This window comes from Condylostylus longicornis, unplaced genomic scaffold (assembly GCF_029603195.1).
Source record: "Condylostylus longicornis isolate FDR11 unplaced genomic scaffold, ASM2960319v2 ptg000038l, whole genome shotgun sequence".
NCBI classification, from domain to species: Eukaryota; Metazoa; Arthropoda; class Insecta; order Diptera; family Dolichopodidae; genus Condylostylus; species Condylostylus longicornis.
In genome coordinates this window covers 17139039-17159573 of record NW_026578007.1, presented here as the reverse complement: position 1 = coordinate 17159573, position 20535 = coordinate 17139039, and the positions used below count along the sequence as shown (strand labels likewise).

At 26.2% G+C, this 20535-nt stretch overlaps 1 protein-coding gene across 1 annotated transcript in view; it reads left to right on the top strand.

The window, feature by feature from the left end:
• LOC129608960 (uncharacterized) overlaps window positions 1-20535 on the top strand; it is a 37439-nt gene that overhangs the window by 7761 nt on the left and 9143 nt on the right. Inside the window, exons 2-7 of the mRNA XM_055520766.1 lie at window positions 6393-6516; window positions 7030-7115; window positions 8180-8338; window positions 13384-13461; window positions 15379-15538; window positions 15685-15843. Coding sequence (XP_055376741.1) covers window positions 6393-6516; window positions 7030-7115; window positions 8180-8338; window positions 13384-13461; window positions 15379-15538; window positions 15685-15843 — 766 coding nt within the window. The remainder of the gene's footprint in view (window positions 1-6392; window positions 6517-7029; window positions 7116-8179; window positions 8339-13383; window positions 13462-15378; window positions 15539-15684; window positions 15844-20535) is intronic.

Here is a 20535-nt window from a genome sequence, read left to right as displayed (position 1 = left end):
GGTTTCTTGGCCGATACTGTATGGAGAAATAAATATTTGGGCGTCAAAAGCAAAACAAAGATATATAAGACGGTTGTCAGACCTATACTTACGTATGCATCCGAAACTAGAGCTGAAACGAGTACAACAAAACAGCTACTACGTACGGCGGAGATGAATACTCTAAGAGCAATTGTAGGAAAGACCAGACTAGATCGTGTAAGAAATACTGAGGTTCGTACACAGTGCGACATTACCGACATTGCGAAATTCATAAAAAGCAGAAGAAAAGCCTGGGATAGTCATGTATCTAGAGCCAGTCAAAACCAACTTATTAAAATAGCCAGAGATAATAAACCATTTGGAAGACGTCTACCAGGCAGACCGCCGAAACGATGGGCTCAAAGCTGGATATCTACATCAACGGAACTTTAGGAAATTGCATCTTTCATTTCAATCTATTATTTCACAATCAAACAAATAACTATACACTTAATTAACTTAACCATTAACATAACGTTTTAACTACAAACTATTCATTTTTATAACTTCCATAATTTTTTTAAAAAAAACTGTAATTGAACGACTAGCGTGTAGAAAAACAAGCAACTATGCTTATAATAAAGAAAAAGAAGAAGAAGAAGATTGCATATGGCAGAAAACTCGATTTTTGAATGGTTTTCAAATGGATTTTTGAAGAGTTTTAAATGTTATACCCAGAACATTTCTGAAGGTTGATTCTAAAATTTCGTCTTCTCAGTTTCGAAAAGGATGTGTCATTGAATATGAATTTAAAAAAATGTCATTGAATATAAATAATAACGGTATAAAATCAATTTTATGTGAAATTTATTTGGCCAGCTCTTTTAATAAAATGAAAGAAATGTTTTAAATATTAGACAGAAGAGCTGCTTCATGAGCTCATAAATGATATGCACACAGCAATTAATGAGAGAATTCAAGCGGCACAAAAATGCTATTATACATACAAGCGGCTTCTCCAATCCAGGCTAATATCTAGGTCAATAAAATTTAGATTGTGCAAGACATTAATTCAACCTGTACTAAGATATAGCAGCGAAACATGGCCTATGACAACAAGTGACGAGGAAAAGTTAAAAATATTTGAAAGAAAATTGCGCCGAAAAATATTTGGTCCAAAGCTAAATGAAAATGGGGAATATGAAATAAGATCAAATCGGGAGCTAGAAGAACTAATTGACGGCAAAAATATCGTCAAGTATTTTAAGGGACACAGATTAAGATGGGCAGGACACGTATCTCGAATGCCAGAACAACGAGCGCAGAAAAGAGTTCTAGGCGCAAAACCATACAACACAAAGGCAAGAGGCAGGCATAATCTAGATGGCTCAGTGGTATAGAGACTGATTGTAAAAGAAATGAGGGTCCATGACTGAAGGACAGCTGCCCAGAACCGTGAAGTTGGACGGAAAATTGTAAACGTGGTCAAGGCTCTCCCGGAGCTGTAGAACCAAAAGATGATGATGACACTTGTTTTCAATGATGTACGAGAAAATTGTAACTGAAATAGCCCGTACTTGGCGCCCCTATTACATTGTCTTAGATTTAGGATGCTCTTTTTATACAATATGAAAAGGTTTTGAATGACAGTATATTCGCCATTTTTAACGAAAAATCTCCTTTTATTTTATTACAATTTTAATTAATAGAGCTTTAAAATTAAATTTTACTTAATTTTTCTGTACAGTAATTTCAAATTTTTTTAATTTATTCAAGATTTTCTGAACTTTCGCATTGAATTTTCTTTATTATTCTTTAGTTATTAATTATTCTTTTGATGTCATATTTATGCGACATAAAATACCATATTATGTGTAGGTATAAAAATTATACAACCATTATGGTGACGATACATTTTTTTAAAAAGGAATATTTGAAAAGGATCCCCACAGTACCTATATTATTTTATATTTTTACTTTCAGAGTCATAATTGAAGCCTTTTCCATAATATGGCAATTCGTATTAAAAGTAAAAATAGAATACTTTTTTTCTTTATGTGCCGCGTATATGTGATATATTCAATTTTTTCGTAAATGAAATCAATGGCGCAAAAATTAACATAAGATGGGAAAAACAAAAATGATTTTCTTTTTTTCTTTACGTACTTCTTCACAATAATAAACCTGAATTTTGTAAAAAGAAATCAATTAATTTTGCTTTCTTGAGAATGGAATAAAAGTTGAAGGAAATACAAGAAGTAAAACATCAATATTTAAGTACCTTTACCTATACAGCCTGCCATGAGACGTTATTATAGCTGTTGTTTGTGTATATATGGTAGAGACGCAGGTGCGTTAAATATAATTGAATGTTGAGCTATAAAAAAAAAGGAATATTTTTATTTAGCATCCTTAAATAGCTCTATTATAATTAGTTACTTTGAATTTTTAATAATTTATGATAATTTACATTTTCATTGAACAGATTTCGAAGAGTTTTCAATAATAAATTGTCCTGTTAAAGGAAACTCATCTTTAGTAAATTTCATTTCAATATAATTGAGCAGATTATTAATAAAGAATAACGGCTATAATGGTATAACTTGTAGCGTCAGTTTGACTACCGATATAGTTAAAAAATAATGTGGCAGATATTAAATAGGTGTTCTTTTGCTACAGAATACTGAAAGAAGTGGGAGCCCAGATTTTCTCTTCATACAAATAAATAGTTTAATCTTTGGCAGTTTCTAAAGATAGATTTTATAAGATAGAGTTGAAATTCTTGGCTCTTTATTTTCTGTTTTTTTTTTTATATAATAAATTAGAACTGTATTCCAATTTTTAAGAAAGAGCTCATCAAAGCAGAAGAAAATTTTTCAATACCAAGAAAATGTCCTTGCAAAAAATTTATTCAAGTTATTGGTTGATAAAATAGCAATGTGGTGTAGGCATACATCATTTTTAGAAAATAATCAAAAAAATTATGCCTTTAATATATTTTAAGAATGAAGCGCTAAAGAAGACAAAATTAATTTCTTCTCAATAAAAAATAGAAGCAGAAAATAGATTAATCAATAACAGCGAAGTAAATTCACTACCCCCGCCCACAAAACGTATTTTTTTCCATTTTTCTGTACACCCTTTTTCCCTTATGGCCTTTTCCTGTACAAGTAAAGACAAAATTTATACTTGAGTTCACCAATATTTGAATAGAATTACAATTTTTGATTTTTCATTTTCAAATTTAAAAATGATTAAAAATCAATTTTACATTTTTACTTTAATAAAATATTCGGTGTAAGAATACTTGTGTATATTCAAACTATGAAAGGTCATTGAATAATTCAATTCACAATTATTGTATAACAGTTTGTATTTTGAAGGTATACTTATATATATTTCATTTTATTGGTAAACAATTCGATTTTAGTAATCCAATGTTAGCGAAAATTTTCCTTGTCAAATTGTAAAACAAATATTATTTTTTATTAAAAATTAAAATTCGACTGAAGAGCATAAGGTACTTAATGCATTATTAAGTTATAAAAAGGAATTTTCCGTAAACCAATGCACATGGAAACTTGAACTACGCATAAAATTTTACGCACAAGGATTTGAAATTATAAAAGCTTAAGTACCAAAAAGGAACCTGATTCTTGGAAGAAAATAATTAGAGCTATTAAAAATACGAAACGATAATTAGACTGGGAATAAATTTTTCCTTTTACTGGTTCCAATAATATGCTTGCTCGAAATAAATTTAGCTAGGTATTGTAGTATTATGAGTGCCGGTATCAAACTATATTATAAATGCGAGTATTAAACAAATTTTGTCATCATCTAGCTTAATATATTATAGCTATTGTTGGAAGTTTTGACTTTTCTTAACGAGAATCACAGAAGTTCGTACGAATTTTTGTGCATATTCGGCTAACCTAAAAAACTAAATGTTGAAAATTTTAATTCGTCATTAAGACCATAATATAGAAGGAGTCGGAGGAAGGACATCTTTAAAAAATTTTTAAAAGTCTTAACAAATCATTAATATTTTTTCATTGTCTTACGGTCATGAAACACAAAACTAATAGAAATTGTAAGCTTAACAGTTTTTGAATGAATAATATAATAAGCTGCCCATTTCCAAGAATTAATAGCAACTAATGAAATATGTTGCTATTCTTAATATTAAATATTGGCCTTAAACCATACAATAATTAATCATTTAAAAAATTCTGTTTTAAATATTCCGAGGATTAAAAGTAAACATGCCTAAAGGATATTCCAATAAGCTCCAATAATGGAGTTATTGTTTAAGTTTCAAATTATTCTTTTTAAAAAATTTCATTTTTCTTCTATTAATTTGTGTTTTTTTTTATGTAATAAACAAAAAACCCTTAAAAAAAAAGGACTAAATTTTTTTTTTCCAAAAATTTTACAAAGCAGAAAATTTCTTCATTATCTTCTTGTTCCTTTATCTAATCTAAAAGTTTTAATTAAATGTCAAAAAGTATTTATCATGTAGGTTGTTTCTTCTCTGTTTCTGTTTCATATAAAATGAATGATTTTTACCAATTTATTTAAAATAAAATGACATTTTTTATATTTAATCTCTTAAATGTTAATGAATTTCCATTAAAATATTACAGAAAAAAAGAAAAAATTTGCATTATCAGAAAATTTGAAAAAAATTTCCATTAACAATAATGCTCTTGATTAACGTCCAAAAATTTTTCTATATCAAAATTTTCACAAAATATTATTGACATATTTAACCTTTAAAAATTAATTGAAATCCGCAAAATCGAAATTAAGAAAAATGGGGAAAAATGGGGTTTGAAATTTATTGTAGATGATTTTATCCTTTATTTGTTTGCCTTCATAAAATCTACAGAATATCAAAACCACGTAAAATTATTTAAAGAATTTTGAAAACAATTCTAGTATAGGATATTCTTCGGATTAAACTAAAATAATAAAAAATTTTAATATATTTACAATTATCGTACGATTATGGCTAATATATTCTCAACAAATTTGATTTTTACCACCACACCATAATGTTACTAGCATCTTTCGATTTAAAATCGAAAGCACATTTCACCTTGATAGTCTTGTTAATGACAATGCTAAAGTAATTCTTATAGTCTAAACTCTAAAAATATCTAAAAATAATAAAAATATTTTTCTCCGATATTTTTTATTATAAGAATCCATTCAGTATAATTTTAAAATAGTAGAAATGAAATTTTTGAAATCCTGTACAAGGACATGTTATGTATTTTATTAAATTATATGTTGAAAACATTTTGCACTGTGACGTGGTTATATTGGATATAATATTGAATAGATTCTTTTGTATTCAACCTGTAATATAATTATATTATATTATATTTGTATAGCAAGTGACATAATGTGTTTGTGTTATATTGTGTATTTTGGTACAGAAAAGAGTCAAATGTAAACTGACATGTGAACTGATTTGAAAAGACAACTAAATTTTAAAATAAACATGGAACTTAAACTTATAAGTATAAATTTTAATTCTATAAAGCATTTTCTATTATAGAATAAAATTTTATTAAAAATTTTTTCGAAAACCCCATTCAACTAACACTTTTCAATATAGTTGATATTGAAATTAGAAAATTGAAGTTTTGTAAATGGTTTTCAGTAATATTCTAGCTCGAAATAGAAATCGATAATTTGTATCATTAGATCAGAATTTAATACATGACGGAAGCATTTAATATGGATAAGTAGAGCGAATTATTTACAATAATATTTCAGTATTAGTTTATTAGAATATTAGGCTATTTTAAACTACAATATCACTCATAAATATTAAGGAATATTTGGAAAATAATATTAACTCCACTATATTATCTTTAAAGAAAATCTTAGAGAAGTTGGAAACTCTTATATCCCATATTAGTTCTTGCTAATAATTAGCTTCATCAGTACCGGTTCTACTATATATGTGAAGTAAGCATTTGCAATGGGCGCTGAAAAAAAGGGGCGGAATTGAAATTTTAAAGTAAACTAAATTTTATTCCAATATACATATCTTGCATTCAGCATGATTACGTTTCGAGAAAATGATTTAATATGCGTAATCTGCAATTTTTATTATATATTGTTCATTGCGCTGAAATGGGGGCAGGACGCTTATTTTGAAAACCGCGTAGAGTACAGAATAATTTAGCACCGATCCTGGTCTCATATAGCCTCATTTTGGCTTATATGCTTCTCGTGACTCATATATTAGTTTATTGACAGCAATTTAAACTTGTTACAGAAAATTTCTTCTATTCTGAAGTCGTTTATTTTATTTAAATCCTTTTATAAATTCGTGAAATTTAACTAAACAACGAATACACACTATAAATAAATTAAATCATTTTAATTTAATAATTTTTTTTTTTGTTTTCCAGCTATATTTTGGAATGTCATGTTTAATAGCTTCTTCAAATTTAATCGAAGAGAAAAGATATTTAAAAGGTGAAACAAATAAACCGACAACAGAAACTTTTATAGAAAATGGAACAATTTCTCCAAGTAAGTATCTTAATAATTCTAAGTTAATTTTAATTTAAAATAAAAATATAGAAACTAAAATTAACTAAATTCATGATAATTTTTCGAGTATGTCGTTATGTTCTAACTTCTTAATTATGTTATTGTTCTTAATTGCATAAGGTAACACTTGTACAATATTCACATGAACAAATTTTTGGTACCTCAAAATCAGTCAACCAGCATAACATCGTACAACAATGTCATTATGCTAAAAATGTCCTTTTTTTTTGTATTCCACTCTATAAATAGAATTTTATTTATGGCTTTATTAACAGAGTAACAAGAAAATTAAAGCATGTTAAATTTAATTCAATGGAAAAATATTTTGTCTGGAATTAAAAAAGCATTACCTAAATCTGTGGCTTACATGCTACTTATACTGTTACATGTAGAAGTTTTTTTTTTTATTAAAATGAACAATTAACATTAATCATTTATCAAATAAAATCAATTATTTGAAAAAACCATAATTTTGAATGTTTTCCATTTCAGCTACTGTGATATTTAATATTTTATTATTAATATGCTCATCTTCTGGATGTTTGGCGTCAATCTTGTTAATTATTGGTCTAAGGAAGGTAAGATTAATCTGAAATTAAGAATCACTTGCTTTATAAATTTAATAGTCAAATCTTTGTATTACGCTTTCAGGTAGGTAAGGTCTCAGATAGACATGCAAATTTTTAATCTTGCAACTGTTTGATTGCTTATTAGTGTTTATATTCCAATTTGTATATATATATGGAACTGTATGATTGCATACAATAGTAATCAAACATCTTGCAATGTTTTACAATGCAGTTTATTTGAATTGACGCAATTGTTTAATTGCGTTGATCTGCCCGTAACAAGCAGTAATTGTAAAACTAAAAATTTCAAGTCTCTCTGAACATCAATTTCAATTTAAAAAGAAATGAGAGTATAGCTAATTTTATTTGGATCAACTATGTGACGTGTGTTTTCTCTCGAGTCTTTTGGGTACACTTTTTTTTCTAAATAGAGGCCTCGGCTATATATAGGTTACAGTTCCATCTAACCATTGTACTGTCAATACTTTCGTGTTAAATTTCAATAACAAACTACATAATTTATTCAAAACTTTAATACTATATATACAACCGTTTCGATTACACTTTTGATAGTGCATGGTTGAAGAACCAATTATATTTCAGAATTGAATTGAGTTACTTATATCTTTGCGGACAAAAGATTTTATTACATCAAGGTAAAGCATATATAACAATCCTAAAATGCTTAAAAATTAAAATGCCCAAATAAGTTACTGAAAAAATTCCAAACTCTTATGACTGAACAAAAAAACTCACCTTTTATTACTCTCTCCATTCTTTTATAACAAGATTACGATAAATCATAGCGCATTTGTTGAAGCATTCAATTTTTATAAAACATTCAATCAAATTTTAAAATTATCTATTGAATGACATTCCGTAATAATATTATTTCTACAATATTTAATATTGTGTTACCCTATAATTTGTGTATTCATACATACAGTATGAATACACAAATTGGTATGATACAACAATTTTTTATTCAATTACAATTCAATCAATTAAAACAATCAATTTTTTTCTATTAATAACTTTTTACATTTATATTTTTTTTGTTTTTCTATTTTCAGGATATTAGATGCTTTTTAATACCATGGATTTTAGTTTTATTATCAGATTTATTTTTAGAATTAGCGCATTTTATATTTTTAATAGTTATTGAAACAATGGAATTTAAACCAGTTTTAGCAACGATATTTACAATAGACTTTTTTATTATGTGCTTAAATGTAAGTATTTACATCGTATGATTTAGAAATTTTTAGATTAAATTAGAAATATAAGTATAAAAATTTTATATTTTGGTGGAAAATCCTAAAAATATCTATGGTTTATAGAATTCACAATGTGGTTTTTATGAATTCAAAAAATCTGATACAATTATTGAAATTTTATTAAAAATTTTATTAGAATTTTAAAAATAGTGAACACGAAAATTAATTAACTAAAAATTTATTTTTAAAAAATTCAAATTTATTTAAATATTCCAAGAATAATGTACTTAACTACTATAATTAATATCGAGGATGACCAAATGCCACAATTGTAATTATTACTTTACTTATTTAAGAAGGAATATATTTACATATTGATTGTGAGACACAAGATCTTGTAAATTTTGGTGCAAAAATCATCGAAATTCAAATTTGAGCTTTTGAATCTCTATTCCTATGAAAATAATCAAAAGATTAGGAAATTGTGTCTATCTAAAACGCGATTTTCATGAAAATTAGCGAAATATTAGACCTTTCGCTTCCTAAAACAATATTCTTATTGATCTATTAGCGAAATATTAAAATAATGTCTGTCTGGAAGGGAATTTTTGTGAAAATAATATGGAAATAGTAGAAATTGGCCTGCCTGGAACAGCATTTTTATAGAAATTTAGCGAAATATTAGAATTATTTATGTTTGAAATTTTATTTCTATGAAAATCATTCAAGAAGAATTTCGTCAGTCTATTTAGAGAAAAATAATCAATGATTGGAATCATGTCTATCTGAAAATTTATTTATTGTCTATGCAAAAGTATTCAAAAGTATATAATTATACTTATATTCTTTATAGTTTATCTTTAAATTTTTTCCTTCCCAAAATAGAATCCATGATTCTTTTTCCTATAACTCTGTACAAATTCATTTTTCATTATTTAGACACAAATATTCTCCTAGTTGCTTTCAGTTATAGTATATCCTTATATATGATTATAACATTTTCAATTTCCGTCTTAAATTTTTTAATGAATCAACCAATTTCCGTTTTATCATACAAAGTTTTCGTATTAAATCAAAAAATTTTATTGTATACAATTCAAATATAAAGTTTTCCAAGTTTCTCATATCTAGACAAATATAGTGAAATCAAAAAGGATATCGTTTAAATAATTTTAAATTATTTTAAGTAAAACTGATATAAAACTCAGATTCTTTTATTATAATGTACTTGTAAGTTTTGTAACAACTTTGCAAAATATTTTAATATGAAAAACTTTTCATATTATTGCATTTTGTGTTCATGTTGAGTTGAAAATCATTTTAAAGGGTTTAGTTTCAAATTTTGATGGATTTTAGATGTAATAATAATATAAAAATAAAATATTTTATAATGATTTGGAAAATCTGAGTTAAAACAATCAAGCGCACACATATAAAATATTTATATGTGCAAACAGACATAAGGACTAATTGTTGCAAACGCTGAATTTTTTAACAAAAAATTTTTAAGAACTTTATACGTTGAACTTATTTTACTTAAGAGCAATATAGAATCAATTTGTAAAATTTTGTATGAAGAAGTGCAAATTTGCAAAGCAAATCAATAAAAAGATTCAATGTTAGGATGCTGTACTATGATTCCAAGCGTTATGGATTTTCTTAAACTCACGTAATATCATTGAGTTTTTTCAATCATAGGAAAATTTTATTGCAATTTTTTTTCTGAAATTCCTAATCCTAATAGAGTGCTACTAAAATTTTAGCAAATAGATTAAATGTTAACTGTTAACTGTTAAAGAGCGAGACATTTTAAATTTCATATACCATAAGTATGTAGAGTCAAAGTTTTAAAATTTTCTAATTTCTGGAGTGAATGTTGTTATCGCAGTCGAAAACTATAAAAATTTATTTTAAATTGAGAATTTTATAACCAGTGTCAGTATCGAATTCAAAATTGGAAAAAACTGAATTAAAAATCGAGTCTGCAACTGTAAGCTTTTCTCTTTTCGCTTTGCAATTAATGAAAAATATCTTTTTTAAATGAAAAATTATGGCGATTTTTCATATTTATTTCTCTTAATATTGCTTTCACAATTATATCAATTTCTTATTTATAGCCCATATACTTAATCCTAGTGAATATTTTTTATAAAAAATCAAATTTTTGTTGGATACGAGTAGCAATATTCAACATCTCATCGAATTAATGCAACAGGACTCTTCACCGTTCAAGCATTTACTAATTGAATTAAACATGAAATTCATTGTACAACAATATTATTGAATTTAAGTAAGCAAATATCAATATATTTCATAGGCGAATATTATTGGAAATACAATTTTTTTAATTATTCCAATACAATTGCAACACAAAAATGAAAGATTTCTATATGAGATATTTTTTGTAATTTCTAGGTAACACTTAACTATTACACTTCAAATTTTTTGAATTTATTTGTAAAATACGATAACACAACTGCAGAGATAGGTTCAGCATACATTGAATGTAGTAATAAGCGAACATACACGTCCTCTTTTGAAAAATTATTTTAAATATTTGTAGCTACTATCTACGATAAATTTCTCATATTGGTATTATTCTATATTGTATGTATGCATTTAATTTCTTAAATACCACAAATTTCTGACTATAACATAACTTCGGCTAAAATATAAAATTTTTCCGCAAATCTCTCTTAACATAACCTTCTAATACTTTAATCATTACAATTTCTTTAAAACATGTAAACTATCATCTATCTCAATTCCAAAAATTATTACATTTTAATCGGACAGTTTCAAATATTTTGTAAACTTTTAAATCTATTTTACGTAAAAATATTGTATTTCAACTTTTCGTCCTGTTATCCTTATTATATAAACGATAACATATTGGATAATATTTTATAGAATTAAATCCTTTTGACGTAAAACATTTTTCTACATCATTCTATGTTACATTTTAAATTTAATATTAAAGAAAATTTAAATTGTTGAGAATTTTTCACATTTCCATAGAGAAAATATCGTTTTCCAAATGAATTAATTTCAGGAAAGAAATTTTTTTTTTTGATTTGGTAAAAATGAAAAATTTTTATTTAAAGGTTTATTTTATTTTTGTTTTTCTTAATAAATTAACAAGTAAAAAACTGAATAGAAGAATACCCTTGAGGGTCTTTATTTACGCAATATAAAATCAAATAATAATTATTCTATTTTAGCATAAATATTTTATCAAATCCTTGAAATCAAAAAAAAAATGTCATCAAAATTTATAATGTTGCCCTCAAAAATTGTGATTATTTTAATATACCCTACACTTTAAAGAAGGTTATAATAATTTTGTTATGAAGTTTTTAACCACGTCTCGTCTACCCACGGTATGAATTTGCTTATGTATGTATACAGTATCAGATCTGAGTCATCATATGCAGTTAGCACCATAAAAAAGGAGCGCAGTTATTATATGCAATGGAGAATATTTATTTCATATTGTTCATTGCTTTAAATGCGAACCACACAGAACCGGGTCTGTGTGTGTATACATTCATCCTCAGCGTAAAAATTCAGCTCTGCGATTAAAGCATGCCCGTCCGTTCTATCGCACAATAACTCCAAAAACGAATAAAGCAAATATTCCTGAAAAATTTTATCTGGCTAGAAAGGCTGCTATTACTGATTTTTTTATATATTTTAAAAAATAATAGAGATATTAAATGATGAAATTTTTGTAAATTTGCGTCCAACTGAATCTTTTCATATAACAGATTTCGAAAATTTTAATGGAATATCGTAACGTTTTCGGGTATGTGCATTGGCAATCATTTATCTAATTATAGCTGAAATTTGTCCTTGAGTTCTTGTGGAATGGCTTGATACATCTTAACTGTATTAACCTACAAATTATCATTATTATTAAGTGACACATTTTAACTGTATTAACAAACAAACTTACAGATTGTCAAGCTGTAGGGTATAATTCAATCGGTTAAGTTAGACTGAAACATTTTTACTTGTTTATATTTAAACTAAAAAAAAGTTATTTAATGTTTTGAAATGCAAGGTTTATAAAAGATCAAATTTCGTTTTAACAATTTAAATCTATATTAACTTGTATTTATTAAGATTGCTGTTCACTTAATTAAAACAATATTCTAACTAAGGAAATAAATTTCGTATTGCCATTATGCATAAATTTAGAAAGAAATTTGATGTACTTAAATTTTGGGAATTATAATCAAGAAGAGCTAGGAAAAGATAAGAAGATACAAAGAAATGTTCGGAATAGCAAATTAAATATATTAACAATTTTAAAAAGGTGATGAGTTCAAAAATTTTGAACTCATCCGAGTTGCAATGTGGAAAACAAACGAGTCCAAAAATTAAATAAAAAAATACTTTCATGAATCCAAGGGCAATTCCAAATATCCTGATATTTGCTTAAGATTTTTTAAATTAACTGAATAAAATTTCGACGAATTTATAAAATGGCTATTGTTTAGAAACAGTATGTGACCAAAAACAATAGCCATTTTATATTTTCACGAAATTAAAAATTTCTTTAAAAATTTAAATTTCTAGAGTAGGTGGCCAGAAAATAATGTTCTATATGGAAATAATATTTCCTTAATTCTAATATAATTTTTCAAATCCCTCTCTCCAAGATTGTGTAAGTTTTGTACGAAAAAATTGACTTATTAGCTAATAGAATCAAAGTAATAAGGACATTTTTTTTGCAAAAATTTTTTATAAAATATGCTAAAAAATAAAGCAGACTTTATTTCTATAGAATTCGGTTAAAAATAAAAATGTATGTATATACAATATGGTAGGTATACAGTGTACCATATGGGGGCTATGAAAAATTTAAATATACAAGTGATTTTAAAGTCAAGTATTCGGAAATTGTTTCTTTATGCAAAAATGAAAAATTTTTTTACTTCCTTTTCCATTTTTTTGTTTTTTTTTTTTTCTTTTATATATTTAACATTATTTTCAATTGAATACTTATCGATTTTTTCTGATTGTGTTATTTTTTGTTTTCTCTCCTTTTTTTACAGATTTATTGCTTGTTATGTGTGATATCGCAATATCAGGAATATAAATGTGGCAGAGGATACAGGAAAAAGCAATCAAAAGTATGTACACCTATATATACCAATACATATATAATATACGAACATAAATATATTGTGGGAAAACTTAAAAAAAATTAACAATTTTGTAAAATTTGTTAGAATTTTCATGATGTTAAGAATCGTGCACCATATGTTTGCACTAAAATACTTGATATTTGTAAATGGGTGCAAAAGTGGAAAAAAACATGTTAAACTATTTAAATATTCAAGTGATTCATATTGTGAATTATAGGTTTTGAAAGGAAATGTGTGGTATGGTATAGGAATATTTATTTACGATATATAGGACTACAAACAGTAAAATATCCTTTTATATAGATTCAAATAAGCATTCATGAATAAGAATAAAAATAATACAAAAAATTATTACGATATTTATTGATTTTAAGGGAAGCCAAATGCAAGTACATAATTTCAGTATGATTCAGTTGAGAGCAATCTCAAAATATACCCTCTGAACTCTGACTATACTGAGTAAGTAAACTGTACAAAATTTATGTATTATAATAAAGGAAGACCATATTGAAAAACTTGAGTTATGACAAAATGCGTTCCGCATTCTTATTATTCCAATAAAAATAAGAAATGGAAACAAAAAAATTTCTTAAATTTTATAGTTGTAATGGTGAATTTTATAAAAAAAATTCAATATTTTTCCACCTCCTGAACAAAATTTATTGGAATTTTAAAAAAAAAAATATTTTTTTGTATTCACAATATGAAAATTTTACCAAAATTCTTTGGAAAAACAAAAAATGTATTTATTTTCTTTTGCCGGATTTTGTAAAATTTAAACAAAAATATTTTGATTTCCGATGAAAACTGAAGAAAAAGGCAAAAAATATTTATATACATACTAATTTGTTAAATATTAATGGAACATGTTATATGGGATTGAATAAATTGATGAGTTCTGTGTACGAATGTTGAAGAATATTGAATTCAATTAAGGAAGCTATCATTAAATTGAAATATTTCAAATCTTATGTATAAATATTACAGTACCGACAGAAAATCAATTTAAAAACACTCTCCATTTCCGTCTCCAGAGCTATATTTTTTAGTAATAGAAAAATTCCTAACTATAAATTTGAAATTTTAGTAATTAAATTTAGGAATATTATAGCGAAGATGCGCCGAAATACCATCAAACCATAAATAATGTTATGAAGCGCACTTGTGCAAGGTATTCCAAGCTTTCGTTTGAAATCTAAAATAATCTGATAACTTAAATGATGGAAGTAATGTAAGATTTGAAAAATAATATTTAATATTCAATTTTTGCTTGTCCCTTTTGACATTTCAATGAGTTGATCGCCAAAAACGGCATAGATAAGATAAACAGCAAAAAATGTCTTACTGTCCTAAGTTACAGTTCTCATATTCAAAACTAATAACATACTTTTGTGTTGTTAATAAGAAAGGAATCAGAGTGGAGGCAATTTTGAGCGCTGGAGAAGTGTTCTGAGGTTGCGGCAAGCTAAAGAGCTTCTTGGAGATTATGACCGGAAGCGTTTTAAGAAGGGTATATTCAAAGGCACTTTCAGATTCTGTGGGGTGGATGAAAAGACCTCAGTCCATCTTCTGAGGGAAAGTGATGTTCCCACCCATAAGGGAAGGGGAATACTGCGGGGGTTTTGCTTTCACGACAACGGAAAAACGGTTTTCTAGGCCTCATAATTTGCTTGAACTTATCAGGACAGTGGGTCTTGAGCGTGTATTGCAGAGCATACCTGGTACTCAGGGGTGTGAGGAGGGAGGACAATATATTCTTATACGTGGTCGCAATGCACTGTTACTCCGCTTGTACAAATCTGAAATCTTCATGTTGTTGATATCTTCAATTAAAATTACCTGCATTATTTTAATCTTCTAATCATTTCTAATTCAATTTTATTCTGTTCTCTCTATTTATAGCTTTTAGAAATTAATGATACATATATACTACCTCAAGCATCAGCCAATGGAGACTGTCTATCAAATATAAATAAAAGAAAAGAATCAATAAGTCCAAAAAATTCTAAGCATACAAATTTTCCAATAATACCAGAAGAACCATCCCAAGCAACAGACCAGAGTAAGTTAAAATTGAAAATATTTTAAAGAATTTCAAACCAAAAAACATTTACTTCCCCAAACCTCCAAACTCCTTACAATCCAAAATTTCTTATATTTCATTATTATTTAAAAATTTATAAATTCTTTTTTCAAATATGATTCCAGATTATGATGAAGAAGGTTTCATAACAATATGTAATAGTAAACCAAATAAAGATGATGAACAAATAAATGTTATAATATGTAGTCCAACAACATCATCAAGTAAGAAGCAAGTACAATTTAGAGGATTAATAATTGATTCATGTAAAAATTTCACTTTTGGTAATAATAATCATCATCATCAACAACATCATCATGAAAATTCAACAACAGAATGTAGTAAAATTTAATAACATACATATGTATATGTACATGTACAGTGTTATAAATTTTTATGTATACAATACTGCACAAATTGTGTATAATAATCTACGGGAAAGAAAATAATAATAAATTATTTGTGATGTGAATTTTTTTGATAGATGGTTATTACCATTTTAGGTGAGAAGAAAATAGAAATAGAAAAAAAAAATTAAGTATAATTTAAGAACTGAAAAATTTTTTTTTAAATTTTATTAAATATCTATGAGTGAGGAGTTCAAAGCAAAGGATAATAAATTTTTGTTCTGTCAAATTAATATTCTCAAAATGGATCATATATTATTTAGGTAATGATTTGTGAAATTTAATTGGCTTATAAAAACACTTGGCATAAGACGCAATGTCTTGATTATTAAAAAATCAATACTTGAGTCAAATACTATACCTTAATATTATTAAATTGTTACTGCATTAGCTCGGTATATGTTGACCTTACCATTAACCTTTAATATTATTAAATTAGTGCTGCATAAGCTCGGTATTTGCTAATCATATAATGAAATTATGTATTAACAGCATTGTTTTCCAATTTCAACCACGTTCCAGATGTGATTCTATTTATAAACTTATATATGTAACCTTAAAGATTTCTTAGAATATTATTAAAATTAGCCCAAAATTTTTCCGGAAATCGAGTATAATAACTTTCATTCATTTTGACTCTAATTATATGCCATTATACGCTTAAAAGCTTTACAATAGACTAACAAAAGAGGGATTCTTTAAAATTTTTTAATTCTCGACAGCCAAGAAGAAAGTTTATTAAAACGTTAATCGATAACGTGGTAGTAGTAAATTTTACACCTTCCGCTTTTCTTTTGCAATTGTTGCTTCCCTATATTTCCCTCTCACATTACTATTTACTATATTTTCCTCTCACATATTCCGTTACTCAATACATGATCCGTTACTCAATACATGCTCTGTTACTCAGTATCGTGTGTAAAAGTATCTGTTACTCAGTATTGTGGAGAAGTTGGCAAGAGGGGTTTAATAATTACTATCAGCCTCGTATTTTTAAGCTTTATAAATTGGTATGCAATTTTCGAACATAAAACTTAAAAATTTAGATTAAATTTAAGGGAAAAAATTAAAAATTGAATCTTATTTTGCAATTTGAAAATAAATCTACGCCTCATATTCACATTACTCAAAAAAATTTATAGTAGTAAATGAAATTTTAACAAGATTTTGTTTTTATATAAATAATTTGATTCTGCACAAAATAAAGTTGGGTCAAACCAATGGTTTGTATTGTAGCACTTTTCCCTTCAACAAATGAAAATTTTGCTTTTAAATACAGTCTATGTAGTCTATGTACCTATCACACTATTAAAATTATTTTCATTCATATACAAAACTATTTCTAGGGTTGCATATATTTAGGATGAATGATTTATGCAGTCTTTGAAATAAAGCAAAAATTAATATAAAGTGGGGTTAACATAATGCTCGATTTTAAGGTTTAATTTTGTGAGTTAAGAAAAATAATTATATTTTTTAATTTCATGGAATTTACCGTTAACTTTCTGCGTTAATAGAAATTTGAAAAAGCTTGCGGTTTCGGAAATATAAGGTGTCAAAAATTCAAATTTTACAAATTTCAAGAGGCGATAACTTGAGAGGGGGTGGAGATGGAAAAAAATTTTCTTCTATCGAAATAAACTATTTGATAATGTCTAAAAGCTACTAAAATTTCAAGCTTCTACAGGCTGTAGTTTGGAAAAAAAACGACATCAAAAATTTGCAAAAAACGGACTTTAGATAACGGTAAATTTGAACGGCCATTTTGTTTTTCTAAAGTTCAAATATAGTATGCCGCGCTAGGGGAAGCAAGCCGCTGCTTTTCTGCGTTTGTAAAATTTCAAAAATGCTTATGGTTTCATTGCAACAAATAGTTAAAAAAGGCCATTTTTAGGGTTTTGGGGGGGTATAACTTCTAGAGGGGAGGAGATAGGTAAAAATTTTGTTCTACAGAAATATGTTTCTAGTAAAGATCTATGTACATATAAAATTTCAGCTTTCTATCTTCAAGGGTGTAGAAGTTTTGTAAACAGACACACGGACCGACGGACGGACGGACGGACGGACAGAGTGAAACTAATAAGCACTTTTTTTCAAAAAATTTTTGGAAAAGTGCTAAAAAACAAGAAAATTTTTACTGCTCGTAGACCTTCATTTATTATTTTCTACTTGAAATCTTAATATTAAATAAATCAAATTTTTATCACATTATATTTGGGACAAAAATACTATTTGTTATCCGTAATCCTAACAAAAATTATATAATCAATCTTATATATAAATATCATTGAAATTTTGATTTATTTTAAAATCTAATATATTTATAGCTTATTTTATATACATAAAAATTAAATGAAGAAGAAACTTATATGCTTTTTTTTAAAGGAATTTCTGGGAATCTATATGATTTAACTTTTCAATTTATTTGTAACAAAATTTAAATGATCTATGCAAACACAATATTATTGGTATATAGGGTGTATGTGTGTTCTAAATTGTTCGCATACATCTCAATTTTTAAGATGAGAAGATAATAGAGTTTTCAGTACAATGTATTTTGTGATATATACAGTGTAATGATTTCAAGCAATTCATTTCCACGCCATATTCGCAAATAATCTCTGTTGCAAGGCAGGAGTGCAATACATATTTGTACTTTAAATTTTCATTGTTTCGAAGAGACAATTGCAAAATATTTTCCAAAAATAATTTGATCGTGAAAGGATTATTTTTAATGTAAAGTCATTCTTAAAATTTCTCATACATAAGCATTTTCTTCATACTTATTAAATTTTTATGTTATGATTGAAGTTTAACTCCTCTATATTGAAAATTTTACAAAAGACCTCCTCTTTCTTTGCGGAAATAGCTTTCTAGCAAAGACCTATTTGTATATTTCAGTTTTCTATCTATAATAGTGTAGGAATTTTATAAAATGAATAGAGCGAAACTAACCGGACGAATACAGCGAAACTAACAAGCATCTTTTCACTTCCAATTTTTTTTTTTGGAAGAAGCTCTAATAATCAATCATATATTGAGAAACTAATTGAATTGTTTATGTTGTGACTTAATAAATAGAGCAGAATTTGAATTATATTAAATCATGGAACACTAGATAATTCTTAAGAAATTTTCATATGATCCCCCAAAAGTATGCAATTTTTTTTCAAATTTAATTTTTTATAAATTAAATTGTATAGCCGAAATAAAATAAAACATTGAAAAAAAAAAAAAAAAAAAAAATTGTATAGCTAACTACGTAAATATTGAAAAAACCAAATTGACTCTGTTATCTGAGATTGTAATTAATATTAGATGCAAGTAAATACATAAATTCTGCAAAAATTTAGCAAATAAAATGCTATTTAAAATTTAGAAATCACTGTAATTCAAAATCTAATAGACATATAACAAATTCACTTTAATAATCAGGACATCTGATGTAATACCGTGTTCGATTTATCTCATAAATCTACATACATACAAATTTTGCATACAGTGCTAACCTATCCTATACCTCAAAAGGTCTCTTTTCCTTTGAGTTTTTTTTTTTGCATTTACAAAGCATTAAAAAATATTAGCATATTTCGCTAACATGTTCATGAACGTGTTATTAGGGTGTGTTTATTAAATTTTCTTTTTTTTGTTTTTTAAATTTTTCTATTGAGGATGCTATATTTTACTGCTAGAAATATTTTTTATATTAATTTCCTTCCCGTATATTTGAAAATTCATGTACATATATGTGCGTTTGTAGAAAAGTAATTTATTTTATCCCTGAAAAATTTTTCGAAAAAAAAACGGTGTAATTGAAGAGAAATAAATGAATTTCATTTTTTTTTTTACACTTTCACTGTCACTCCCCTAAAATTGAAATTTTTTCAATGAACATTGTTGTAATATGTGCAATAGAGACTTCAAACATGGAAATGTATTTTGAGAAAATTTTTATTTAAAATTTTATAAAATTGGAACACAACTTATATGGAAGGGGTTACATAACTGGAATCTAAATATGAGAAAACACTATTATTAAAATAAATGTTGTTGTTCCATGAGACCCGTTCAAAATGAAATTTTTAAAGATTTTACACTTTTAAATCGAATCAACTCAAAACATAAATAGTATTAGAATCTTCTTGTTATAGAAGAACTAAAGGCTACTTAAAATATCAATTTTTAAAATAATCTACGAAACGGAATTAAGATACAAATGTAAAGTTAAATATGCCAACTCACCTATTCCTCTTATAGAAACGATGTTGTTTTCTATATCCCAATAATTTTGCAAAGTCATTTCATATAAGTTGTTAAACACATATAAGAAATAGTTTTAGATAACAAAATTTTATAGTTATTTAATACCCACCTCTACAACTCGTCATTCTTCAAATTTTCTTAATACAACCCACACGTCTGTGTCTAGTTTTACCATTTTAATAATGTACTTTTAAAAAATTCACTCACTGGTACATGTTTAGCATATTTTTAGCATATTTATTTTTTCAACAAACAATTTTTTTTTCATTTGTAAAGTCAGCAAATTTTGAATCTTTATTAATATTT